This window comes from Oryctolagus cuniculus, chromosome 7 (assembly GCF_051225735.1).
Source record: "Oryctolagus cuniculus isolate XC-2025 breed Fujian yellow rabbit chromosome 7, ASM5122573v1, whole genome shotgun sequence".
In the NCBI taxonomy this organism is placed as follows: Eukaryota; Metazoa; Chordata; class Mammalia; order Lagomorpha; family Leporidae; genus Oryctolagus; species Oryctolagus cuniculus.
The window spans coordinates 127,213,260-127,226,206 of NC_142873.1; the positions used below are offsets into that span (position 1 = coordinate 127,213,260).

A 12,947-nucleotide genomic window follows, 5' to 3' on the forward strand; every position below is an offset into this window, starting at 1 on the left:
GCATATGTGGAATGAAACAGTGGATTTAAGATCTCCTGTCTCTGACTTCCAAATAAAAATGAATGGGTGAGCACTGTGGCACAGTGGTTAAAACAACAGTTGGTACACCCACATATCACATCAAAGTGCCTGGGTTCAAGTTCTTACTCAATTTCAAATCCAGCTTCCTGCTACTGCAGACCTGTGAAGCAGCAGATGAAGGCTCAACTACTTGGGTCTCTGCCACCCAGGCTGGAGACCCAGACTGATTTCTAAGCTTCTGGCTTTGGCTTCACCCAGCCCTGCTGTTGCAGGCATTTGGACAGTCAATCAGGAGCAGAAGATACCTCTGTCTCTATATCTATCTCTGTTTCCCTACTTTTCTAGAATTATTTATTTGAAAGACTGAGACAGAAAGAAAGAGAAAGAGAGAGAGAGAATCTTCCATCTGCTGTTCATACCCAAATGGCTACAACAGCCAGGGCTGGGCCAGGCTGAAGCCAGGAGCTTCTTCTGGGTCTTCCACATGGATGCAGAGGCCCAAGGACTTGGGCCATCATCCACTATTTTCCGAGACACTTTATCAGGAAGCTGGTTTGAAGTGGAGCAGCTGACTTGAACCAGTGCCCATCTGGGATGCCAGCATTGCAGGCAGCAGCTAAACCTGCTATGCCACAACACCAGCCCCATTCCCCTACCTTTCAAATAAATAAAACTTTAAAATAAAATAAATAAAAGCATCTTAAAAAAATTTAATTAAAAAGTAGAGCTGCATTTATCAAGGTCTTATGGCAGCAGGCTCTGTGATAAGAGCTTTTCCCATCACTGCATTTCATCTCTAAAATAATCATGTGAGACAGATATTATCACCACATTTTTCAGATGCAGAACCACAGGCTCAGGTGGTTAAGTAACTTGTCCAAGGTCAACTACTGGTGAATACACAGGCATGATCTGAATAAAAGATTCTGACTCTAAAATCGTTTACCCCTAAACTGGAGCATGTCACTCCACCCATCCAAATCCCAATTATCTTTCGAGGTCCTTCCTTCATCTAGGAATGCTATCTGGAGGTGACAATAATATCAGCCCCAGCACCTCAGTCTCCTCAAGAGTCTGAAACACCGTTTAATCCTCCTTTCAGCATTTCACGGTGTTTCAGCCTGGTTTCACAGGCTCTCCCTGCCACTCGTCCCTTCCAAGGCAGCATCCTCTGACCAGGCCTTGGGTGTGGTGCTCAGTGGAGAGATGGACAGATTCTCTTCTGTAACATAGGCTGTTGACAATCAAGTACCTCGTCACAGATGACTAGTCCAACACTTCCTTTCTGGAGGACTCCAACATGAAGGCGGAAGGTTTCATAGGAAATGATGAGAATGGGAGATGGCACCCGGGCTCCACGCTGGTTCATGAACCCTTCTACAACAGAAAAGTTGTAAGGAGAGCAAGTCAGAACTTTTTTTTAATTAATTAATTTATTTGAAAGGCAGAGTTACAGAGAGGCAGAGTTAGAGGCAGAGAGAGAGAGAGAGGTATCTTCCATCTGCTGGTTCACTTCCCAAATGGCCACAATGGCTGGGACCAGGCCAATCAGAAGTCAATCAGAGCTTGGAGCTTCTTCTAGGTCTCTCATGCATGTGCAGGGGCTCAAGAACTTGGGCTATCTTTCACTGCTTTCCCAGGTCATAGCAGAGAGCTGGATCAGAAGTGGATCAGCTGGGACTCGAACAAGCGCCCATATGGTATGCCGGCACTGCAGGTGGCAGCTTTACCCACTACAGCACAGAGCCAACCCCAAATCAGAACATCTTAAAGAAAACAGTCGGACAGTTCATTAGTTTGGGCTGGAAGTAAGTGACCATTTCAGCTATTTTCTGTGGGAATTCTCTTCCATCCCTGCAGTGCCCTCAACCTCAGCCCATGTGAGCATCTACACAAGAAGCAAGCAAGCAGCAGCCCGGGCAGAAGAGCAGTCATCTCTGTCAAGGCTCCATACCCAGCTTTTGGTCTATCTCATCCTTAGATCCTCCGTCGATGGCCAGAGGCTGGATCCTACCTCCAAGCCATTTCCCAACTTCATTGTACCAGTTCTTCACCAGGCTAGAGGGCGACACCACCACCGCCTTGTCAATTTCTGGCTTGCAATCTGGACTCTGGCGCAGAAGCGTCCACATCAATGTAATGCATTGTAGCGTCTTTCCTAGCCCCATCTCGTCAGCCATGATGCAGCCATGGCTGCCCGGGATGCGCCGACTGGTGACACACTCCCACAGGAACTTCACTCCCTGGGGAACAACAGCAGTCAGTCCACTTTGGCACCTACACTGCCACTGCCCAAGAACAGCAGTCTCCAGGCTCAGCCTCTAGCCCGCAACCTCATTCCCCTCATCCTCTTTACCTCTCTCTGATGAGGCCGCAAAACCTTACTGAGGACAGGATCCACAACCACATGGACAGGGAGTTTTTCCCTGAGAAAACACAGCAAAGAAAACACATTCAGATGCAGGCAATGACACGCCCTCAGCAAACTGTCCTGACAATCCAGGCGCAACAGAATCGGCTACCTGAGAGGACCTGTTCTCAGCCTGATAACCAAACCACAGCCAGTTCTTGCCCGGGGAGTTAGCAAGAGAGTAGAGAGATGGGCTGCCCGTGTCATGGCCTCAGTACTAATCACCCCTCCCTGAGTGAGCATGGCAGTTGAGGAAACCCCATTAAGCAGGCAGGAACACATATTCTTCCTCGACACTCCCATTCCCCAACCACCTACAATGGTGCAGTCGTCTGGACAGCCCCTGAAAACATAAAGAGGAATCACACGAAATCACCCTCCACCCTCCCAGAGGCGTGTGTTTGCAGAGGACCAGAACTATTCAAGAAATACGCATGCACATACTTGTCTAGCTTCAGCTGGTCATGGGCACTCAGCAGGGGAGGCTCATACAGAACTAAGGCACCTTCTTCCAGAGGGTCGTGGAGGGCCCGGCGGATTCCAGCCCTTTTCAGGCCCAAAGCCCGAGAACCTAGAGGACCTAGAAACCAAGCACCAGTCAGCTGGGTTTTTGTGTTCAAGAGCTCCAGCAGGCTGCCCGAATGCTTGTGCTTCACAGAAACTTCCCTGAACTCCCCCCAACCCTGTCTCTCCCAGAACTCCTCCAACCCCAGTTTAGGCACCTCTACCTAACCAATATTCCATCCGCCTCAGATCAATGCTTTTCCTATTTTAATTCTGCATTCAATTGCAAATCCCTGGAGGGCCAGGTCTGGTTCTTCTCACGTCCACTCTGGGAAAGTCTGAATTTCCAAGGGGACCTTTCAAGTCTGAGAGCTCTTGAAAGCTGGCTCCATCCTCCAGGCCTAGTTTTAGCACAAGGCTGTCTGCACCATGCACAGGACATGGAACACTTTACAGAATCCAGGCTGCCCCCACAGCAAGCAGACAGTCCTGAAGGAACTTGGCCTGAAGGAAGCCCAGGTCCATCAGCCACCCTGGCCCTGCAGCAGCTTTCTGAGAGCGACACAACCTCACCAAGATGAAGGAAATTAGTCCCAGCTACCCTTGCCAGTGCTAACACAGCTTTCACACAGGCCTCAGGACAGGCAAACACATGGCCACTGCCAGACCAGCATCTTTAATTCCCACTAAGCTTGTGTAAAAGCAGATGTTTTTAATCATTCAGGCACATTCACACACCATATTAAAAAAAAAAAAAAAAAACTGAAAAGCTTCCCATTTTACCTTGATAATTTGGAATGGGGATTTTGAAAGGCTTTGACAAAATGCTTCGAATAAATGCTTCCTAAAAAGAAAGGAGAAACAGAGATTCAGGACTAATTGGAGATGTTATGGGACAAGACTGTTACGATATGGTCCACATTAAATTTTGTCTGATAGCTTCCATTGTTGAGGCTTTAAGTAAGGTTCTGCAAATACGCAAGAACAGCAAAAGCACCCAGCCTCAGTCCACCACGAGGCTCAGAATCCACATGTTCACGAAAGCTCATGCCAGCGAGGTCACCCAGCTCTTCCCTAAGGCATAGCACCTTAAGAAGCAATCATCACAAACTTATGCAACTCCAGTATGCCACAGCACTGGCCACCTAAAGGTAGTTTTAATGGGGATACATTAGAAGAAAACAGCAGAGCTGATGGAAGACCTCTCTCTCTCTGTCTCTACCTCTCTCTGTACTCTTTCAAAATAAATAAAATAAATCTTAAAAAAAAAAAATAGGAACAAAAGCAAGTCTGTCTTGCCTAAGTTTTTACCTTTGTACATTTTTTAAAGATTTACTTTATTTATTTGAAAGACAGAGTTAGAGAGAGAGGTCTTCTATCGCCAGTTCACTCCCCAAATGGCTACAACAGCCATAGCTGAGCCAATCCGAAGCCAGGAGTTTCTTCTGGGTTTCCCAAGAGGGTGCAGGGGCCCAAGCACTTGGACCATCCTCTACTGCTTTCCCAGGCACATTAGCAGGGAGCTGGATCAGAAGTGGAGCAGCCAGGACTTAAACTAGTACCTGCATGAGACACCAGCGCTGCAGGCCTGGGTTTTAACCTGCTGTGCCACAGCGCTGGCCCCTACCTTTGTATTCTGATCCATTTCTTCATACACACAGATCATCATAAATTTCTACAAATGGAATGTACTTTATTTTTCTTTTTTAAAGATTTATTTATTTGAAAGTCATGGTTGGGAGGCTGGTACTGTGGTGTAGCAGGTAAAGCTGCTACCTGCAGTGCCAGCATCCCATATGGGTGCCAGTTCAAGTCTCGGTGCTCCACTTCCAATGCATCTCTCTGCTATGGCCTGGGAGAGCAGTAAATGATGACTCAAGTCCTTGGGCTCCTGTACCTGTGTGGGAGACCTGGAGGAAGCTCCTGGGCTCCTGGCTTCAGATTGGCCCAGCTCCGGCTGTTGCAGCTATTTGAGGAGTAAAGCGGCAGATGGGAGATCTCTCTCTCTCTCTGTGCCTCTGTCTTTCAAATAAACAAATAAACAAATAAATAAATAAATCAAAGAAAAGAAAAGAAAAGAAAAGAAAAGAAAAGAAAAGAAAAGAAAAGAAAGAAAGAAAGAAAGAAAGAAAGAAAGAAAGAAAGAAGGAAGGAAGGAAGGAAGGAAGGAAGGAAGGAAGGAAGGAAGGAAGGAGAGAAGAGAAGAGAAGAGAAGAGAAGAGAAGAGAAGAGAAGAGAAGAGAAGAGAAGAGAAGAGAAGAGAAGAGAAGAGAAGAGAAGAGAAAAAGAAAAAGAAAAAGAAAAAGAAAGTCATGGTTAGAAAGAGAAAGAGACAAGACAGAGAGATCTTCCATCTGCAAGTTCACTCTCCAGAAGGCTACGACGGCCAGGGCTAGGCCAGGCCAAAGCCAGGAGCTTCATTCAGATCTCCCGCATAATCATCAGGGGCCCAAACACTTAGGCCATCCTCCTCTGTTTTTCCCAGGCCATTTGCAACAAGCTGGATTGGAAATGGAGCAGCCAGAACACAGACAGGTAAATATATGGGATACTGGCATCACAGGCAGCAGCTTTACCCATTACACAACACCAGCCCCTCAATGTACTTTAAATAGGACAAATATAATGAATATTTTTGTGACCTATTGGAAGATAGAAAAATATAGAGAAATAAATTTCATTATCACACTCAACAACACAACAAGGTTAAGGCTGGAAAAAGGCCTAACCAAATTCTTTATTTGCACATTTTTTGCATTTGAATAAAATATTTATTCATCTGAAAGAGTAATAGGGAGAAAGTGATGATAGGGGGAGAAATCTTTCATCCACCGGTTCACTTCCCAAATGGCTACAATAGCCAGATCTGGGCCAGGCTGAAGCCAAAAACCAAGCACTCCATTTGATCTCCTATGTGGGTGGGAAGGGTCCTAAGTACTGTGGGGCATCATCTGCTATCTTCCCAGGCATATCAGCAGGAAGCTGGATCAGAAGCAGAGAAGCCAGAACTTGAACCAGCACTCTGACTTGGGATGCTGGAGTTAAAATTGGTGGCCTAACTCACTGTGCCACAATGCCAGTCCCAGGGCTCAGGGTTTTTCCCTAGCTCTTCAGACTGCACATTCACTCCAATATCCCAATGTACTTCCAAGATGTAAAATATCTCTATGCTAATAACCTCCAAATCTATTTCTGGTTCATTCCTCACTTCTATACGTCATACCCACATTTGTAATTACCTCTAGTCCTCTCTTATAGGCACTCTAAGCTCATTTCCAAGGCTGCATTATGACTCTTGTGATACAGACATTTTTGCCTTTTGAGCCTCTTACTCCATAAACTAAGGTATATTCTATGACTGCATGAGTATATAAAAAAAATAACCCAAGCTGGATTTGTCTGTATGGACTTTCTTTCACTGCTGGCATCCCATATGAGGGCCAGTTCAAATCCTGGCTGCACCACTTCCAATCCAGTTTCCTGCTAACACACCTGAGAAAGCATCAGATGATGGTCCAAATACCTGGGCCCCTGCTACCCACATGGGAGACCCAGATGAAGCTCCTGGCTTGGGCATGATTCAGCCCCCAGCCATTGCAGCCACTTGGGGAGTGATCCAGCAGATAAAAATCTCTGTCTCTCCCTCTAACTCTGCCTTTCAAATAAATAAATCTTTAAAAAGAAACCTATTATTGGGGGGGGGGGGGTGGAGTTGTGACACAGAGGGTTAGGTTGCCACCTGTGAAGCAGGTACCCAGATCAGTGCCAGTTCCAATCCATCTCCTTCCTAATGCCACTAGGAAAGCAGCAGAAGATGACCTAAGTACTTGGCCCTTGCCACCCACATGGGAGACCCAGATCCAGGTGGAGTTCTAGGCTTCTGGCTTTGGCCTTCCAGCCCAGGTCATTGCAGCCATTTGGGGAGTGAACCAGCAAATGAAAGAGCTGTCTCTCCTTCTCTTTCCTAAGAAGCCAGTGTGGTGGTTCAATAGGTTAAGCAGCTGTCTGCAATGTCGACATCTCCACTCCCAATCCAGCTTCCTGCTAATGCACCTGGGAAACCAGCAGCAGATGATCCAAGTCCTTGGGCTCCTGGCTTGGGTGTCCCAGCCCTGGCCATTGCAGACATTTAGAGTGAACCAGTGAATGGAAGATGTCCCTCTCTCTATAATTCTTTCAAATAAAATCTTTTTCTATATAAAGGGAAAGGAGGAGGGGGAAGGAGGGGAGGGGAGAGGGAATGAATGAGAATGTCTTCCATCTGCTTGTCCACAAATGGCCATGGCTGGACCAGACCAAAGCCAGGAGCTTCATCGGGGTCTCCCACATGGAGAGGGGGCCATGGACTTGGGCCATCTTCCATTGCTTTCTCAGGTGCAGCAGCAGGGAGCTGGGTCAGAAGCACAACAGCTGGGACTCAAACTGGCTCTCATATGGGATCCTAGCACTGCAGGCTTTGCCCACTACACCACAGCACCGGCCCCAAAAATAAATCTTAAAAAAAAAAAAAAAAAGAATCCTGAATGAAAAGTGTCCTAGAACTACACACCATTTTAATGCTATTTATTAAAGATCAAAACACATTCTGTGGTACTATTAATACAATAATCATAAAATTATCACACAAAACAAAGTATGATGAAAACAATTCAGTACAGTGGTTACCTAAAGGGATATGAAGAGGATTACAGCTATGGCAATGTTCTAGTCCTGAATGGTGGGTTCACAGGGGTTTATTTTATAACTTAGTTACATATATTCTTTTCAAATAGTACTTTAAATGTTCTTTAATGTTTGCTGAACATAAAGTTGATTAGCCTCAGTTACATATATTCCCATCAATATATTCCCATTTTCTCCTTCAAAAATGTTCTATTAAAGGCTGACATTTGGCATATGCATTTGGTTAAGCTGTTGCTTGGATATCCACATGCCATATCAGAGCGCCTGAGTTCAAGTCCTTGCTCTTTCCAAGCCCAGCTTCCTGTTAATGAATACCCTTGAAGGCAGCAGTGGTGGCTCAAGTTCTCGGGTCCCTGCTACCACATGAATTGAGTTCCCGGCTCCTGGTTTCACAGTGAAACAGCATCAGCTGTTGAAGACATTTGAAGGAGTGACCCAATGGATGGAAGATCCCTCTGTGCCTCTGCCTTTCAAATAAATATGCTTATTTGTATCAAAGTGTTTCACAAAAAGCCTGGAAGAATGAGTCTTGGAGCTAAGCAGATCTGCTCCACACACCAATTACTGAATAACTTCAGGCAATTTAGCCCTGTAAAGTTGCCACCTGCAGTGCCAGCATCTCATGTGGGTGCAGGTTTCGAGTCTAGGCTGCTCCACTTCTGATCCAGCTCTCTGCTATGGTCTGGGAAAGCAGTAGAAGATGGCCCAAGTCCTTGGGCCCCTGTATCCACATGGGAGACCTGGAAGAAGCTCCTGGCTCCTGGCTTTGGATTGGCTCAACTCCAGCCATTTTGTCCATTTGCAGACTGAACCAGAGGATAGAAGATTTCTCTCTCTCTCTCTCTCTCTCTCTGCCTCTCTGTAACTCTTTCAAATAAATAAATATTAAAAAAAAAATATTTGAAAGGCAGAGTGACACAGAGACATAGGAGAGAAAGAAAGACATCTTCCATCTGCTGATCCATTCCCCAAATGCCTGTAATGGCTGGGGCTGAACCAGGCCAAAGCCAAGAGCCAAGAACTCCATCCCGGTCTCCCTCGTGGGTGGCAGATGCCCAGTTACTTGGGCCATCTTCTGCTGCCTTCCCAGGTGCATTAGCAGGGAGCCAGATGGGAAACAGAACAGTCTGGACTCAAACTGATGCTCCAGTATGGAATGCCAGCATTGCAAGCAATGGCTTAAACCCGCTGCACCACAACACTGGCTCCCTCAGTTTTCCCACCTTAAAAAATGAGCACCATATAAGATAATACATAGTACCTGTCATAGCAATGATTAAGTTAGACTTTACTATTAGGAAATACATGAAAATAACAGAACCCTAATATCCCCACCGTGACCTTTGCTCTCCTCTACCCTTGCTTTCTCAGGAACTGCAGCCACCTGAGACCTGGCGCCCATGCAGCCGTAAACAAGGGAGGACTTCGAGTCAGGCACACATCTCCAAGCAGGCTACAGCAGCTATGGTCAGGCTACTTTTCTGTGGAGCAAGGAGAGAGATCCGTGGAGTCTACCTAGGCAAAACGACTGGACACACACATACACGTAAGCTACGGCTCTGACTTACATGTTGACTGCTATCCAGACAGGGTGGTCGATCGGTCAGCTGAGTCAAAGGTTTCCGGAAAGGAGACAGGAAGCATTCCTGCATCTGGCTCTCGCTTCTGGATTTCTGTTTCTTAGGAGTCTAGGAGAGAGAAATGGAGAAGCTGAAGTCAGGAAGACCACACAGATCACCATAAAGGCAACAAACACTTGAGGCGCCAGGCATTGTGCTAACGACCACTTCCCACGTATGAGTGTGTAGCATCTTCACAGTAACCCTATGATATGTTTAGTATTATCCTGACTGCATAGACGAGAGAAACCGGAGCTTAATGAGATTAAGTACCTTGCCTAAACTGAGGGGCGGTGGCAGGGCGATGGGAGAGGTGAATGAAGGCCTGTGATTGAGGTCCACCAGCAGCATGGCGTTATGGTGACCCCAAAACTTCACTCCAAAAACTTCAAGAAATGGTTAAGCAAACAAATGCTTCCCTCCCTAAGTTTCCTGAGGGAGGGACCAGAGTACCATTGTCCCTAGCTCTCAGGCCATTGAGGCCACTCAGTTCACCCCATGGCAGTGAGGACACTGGCTCCAAAACCATTTTCTTTTTTTTTTTTTTTTTTTTTTTTTGACAGGCAGAGTGGACAGTGAGAGAGAGAGAGGTCTTCCTTTGCCATTGGTTCACCCTCCAATGGCTGCCGCGGCCGGCGCACCGCGCTGATCCGATGGCAGGAGCCAGATACTTCTCCTGGTCTCCCATGGGGTGCAGGGCCCAAGCACCTGGGCCATCCTCCACTGCACTCCCTGGCCATAGCAGAGAGCTGGCCTGGAAGAGGGGCAACCGGGACAGAATCTGGTGCCCCGACCGGGACTAGAACCCGGTGTGCCGGCACCACTAGGCGGAGGATTAGCCTAGTGAGCCGCGGCGCCGGCCAAAACCATTTTCAAATGCCACCAGCAACAAACAGCACTATTCATGCTGAGAATGCTACCCCCCCCCCCCCCCGCCAAGTTCAAGCCTGAGACCCTGTAAGTGCCCAGAGGAAGCTAATACGCCTTTCTCACAGGTAGAGGAGTCCCCTTGTAACTACAGAGGAAATCACACCAAGCCACCAGGCCAGAACTCACTTGTACCAGCCTGCCCCGCTATCTGAAACTCCGGTGATCCTTAAGACACATCTGAAACAAACGCCAGGCTCCCGTGCCCTCTCTCTACATGCCTTTACCACACTGCCCTACCAGAAAGTGCCGTCCAGTCCTCAGCTGATTCTTTCCTCCAGCGCTCCAGTGACCGAGCCCTTGCTGCTTGAGCTGCGCACTCTCTCAAGTACATGCTGCACCGTTCTGTTTGTTTTGATTTACATACGTCCTGCTCACAGCCCTTCCCGGCAAGCGTCCAAGGCGGGGAGGGGAGCACAGCCCAAAACAGAACGCGCTGTACTTGAGTATGAACAGGAATTGGAGGGTACAACGCCTCTAGGCCCACGTGAGCTCAGGATCCTAAAGTAAGCTCACAATACTCTACTGTGACCCCTGGCTGAGGACAAAGAGTAAAAGAGCAGGCTGCTGGCTGCTGTGTGGTGGAGCCCATCTTTTCCCAACGAAGTCAAAGAGCCCAACCCAAAGCTCTTTTGCTTTGGGACACTCCTCCCCACCAGGAAAATTAAGGATATATTAGCTGGGGCTGGCGCTATGGCAAAGCGGGTGAAGCCACCGCCTGCAGTGCCACATCCCATATGGGTGCTGGTTCAAGTCCCGGCTCCTCCACTTCCTATCCAGCTCTCTGCTATTGCCTGGGAAACCAGTAGAAGATGGCCCAAGTCCTTGGGCCCCTGCACCCACGTGGGAGACCCGGAAGAAGCTCCTGGCTTCAGATCAGCATAGCTCGGCTGTTGCGACCAACTGGGGAGTGAACCAGCAGATGGAAGACCTCCCTCTCTCTCTCTGCCTCTACTTCTGTGTGTAACTCTGACTTTCAAATAAATACATAAATCTTTAAAAAAATAAAAAGTATATATTAGCTTCTAGGGATTACTTGAAGACAAAGATTTCATTAATCGTGTTCAATGTCTAGCACATAGTAAACACTCATTAAAAGTTTACTGAATATATATAGGGGCAGTGCTCTGGCACGGCTTAAGCTGCCACCTGGGACACCAGCATCCACGTCAGGGTGTCAGTTTGTTCAAGTCCCAGCTGCTCTGCTTCTGACCCAGCTCCCTGTGAAGGCGCCTGAGAAAGCAGCAGGTGGCTCAATATCTGAGCCCCTGACACCCAGATGGGAGACCCAGAAGGTGTTTCGGGCTCCTGCATTTGTCCTGGCCCAGCCCTGGCCATTGCAGCCGTTTGGAGAGTGAGCCAGCAGACAGAGGATCTCTTTCTCTCTCTCTCTCCCTCTGTCAGTCTTTCAAATACATAAATTAAAAAAAAAATTTACTGAACATATGAAAGGCTTCTGGGGGTGACTAGGAAACTCCAGAAACCAAGTCCAGGCTTCCTTTGCGCCCACTGGAGTACTCACCACGGTCTCAGGCTGCCAGTCTGCATCGTCAGGGCATCTGCCCTCCGGCTTTCTCTTAGCCAGCTGGCTGGGAGCCAAGCTCCTCCTCTGCAAGGTAAAAAGGAAAATTGAAAACCTACAGGGATCCTGAAGCCCGGGCCCACTACAACAGCCTCTCTTTTCCCTTAGGCGCACACTCACCATCCTGGGCCCAGGAGCACAAAAGTCAAGAGCCCATTAGCCAAAGGTCAAAGGCGCCGGCAGCTGAGAATGCAGAGCTAGGGCCTGCTACGGAGGAGGCTGCTAACTACAGAGGGGACATGGTTGGAATGAATTCGGCCACGGGATAGAGCCCGGGCCCAAAGTGTGCGAGTGTGTCTGCTGCCAGTTAAGCGAGGCGGAAGACTAGGCCAGAGGGAGGGTCCCGGCAGCGTTAAGAGTGGGGTGGGGGAGGGGTGGAGTCCCAGGCCGGACAGAGTAGAATCAGGATGATGGTCCCAGTCAGGGTGTCGGAAGGAGATTGTTGCGGGGCTAAGGCAGTCACGGGCAAGGACAGAGAAGCTGAGGTTCAAGTCCAAAGCTTCAGGGCCAGGCACCGAGTCCGGAGAAGGAGTTTCCCGGGTTGGAACGCGGATACGAAGCCCGGACTGAGAGAGGTCCAGCAGGGACCCCAAAGGAACCAGTAAAAGACCCAGTTTGGGAAAAGAATCCCAGGAGGGGCAGAAAAGAGCAGCAGGGACAGACTCAGGCCTACGCAGCTCCCCGGTAACCCTCCTCTTGCCAAAGCGCGCGTTAACAGCCGCCCGGACTTCCCGACCCGCCAGGCCGGGTCAATCGAACCTCCCGCCGCGTTGCCGCCGCATCACCCATTGGCTACGTTCGATGCGTTCGGCGCTCGCGACCGAGGAAGGGGCGGGCCTAGGTGCAGCGGCTGCGAAGGTCTGGGTCCTAGAGCTGCAGATCGGTCCGGGAGTGGGGCGCTGGGTGGGAGCGCGGGCCGTGAGGCGCCGGGAGCCGGCTGGGCTGGGTGGGCCAGGCCCCGCGGAATCAGAGCCGAACGGGGTGCAGTTCCGCCGGCTATTGTCCCAGGCAGGAGAGCTGTCCCCGCAGCAACTTAAGGGACGATTTAGAGCGCGGAATGTGCACAGAAGCCTGGCGATTATGAAAAGCCGCAAATTTCTGCGCGTTTTGGTCGTGCTCAGGGCAGATCGCATCTTCCCTGGGTCATACCTGGAGCGAAGGATCCAGAGTGGGAGTCAAGCCTCGGCCATCGGCAGGTGCT

The 12,947-nt window shown here is 48.9% G+C and overlaps 1 protein-coding gene across 14 annotated transcripts in view; it reads right to left on the reverse strand.

The window, feature by feature from the left end:
* Nucleotides 1-12,947, reverse strand: part of RAD54L (RAD54 like) — a 28,595-nt gene extending 15,648 nt beyond the window's left edge. For 3 of the 14 annotated variants that reach the window (XR_016211047.1, XR_016211046.1, XR_016211048.1), the window contains exons 1-8: nt 12,506-12,596; nt 11,687-11,773; nt 9,187-9,306; nt 3,719-3,779; nt 2,876-3,011; nt 2,378-2,447; nt 1,976-2,264; nt 1,274-1,398 (exon numbers count right to left, since the gene is read on the reverse strand). Coding sequence is in view for 8 of the 14 variants with exons in the window: in XM_089300737.1 (XP_089156863.1) it covers nt 1,274-1,398; nt 1,976-2,264; nt 2,378-2,447; nt 2,876-3,011; nt 3,719-3,779; nt 9,187-9,306; nt 11,687-11,773; nt 12,506-12,535 (918 nt within the window). In the remaining 6 variants the exon portion in view is untranslated. The other 11 variants (XR_016211050.1, XR_016211049.1, XR_016211045.1 and 8 more) reach the window with 10 other exon arrangements.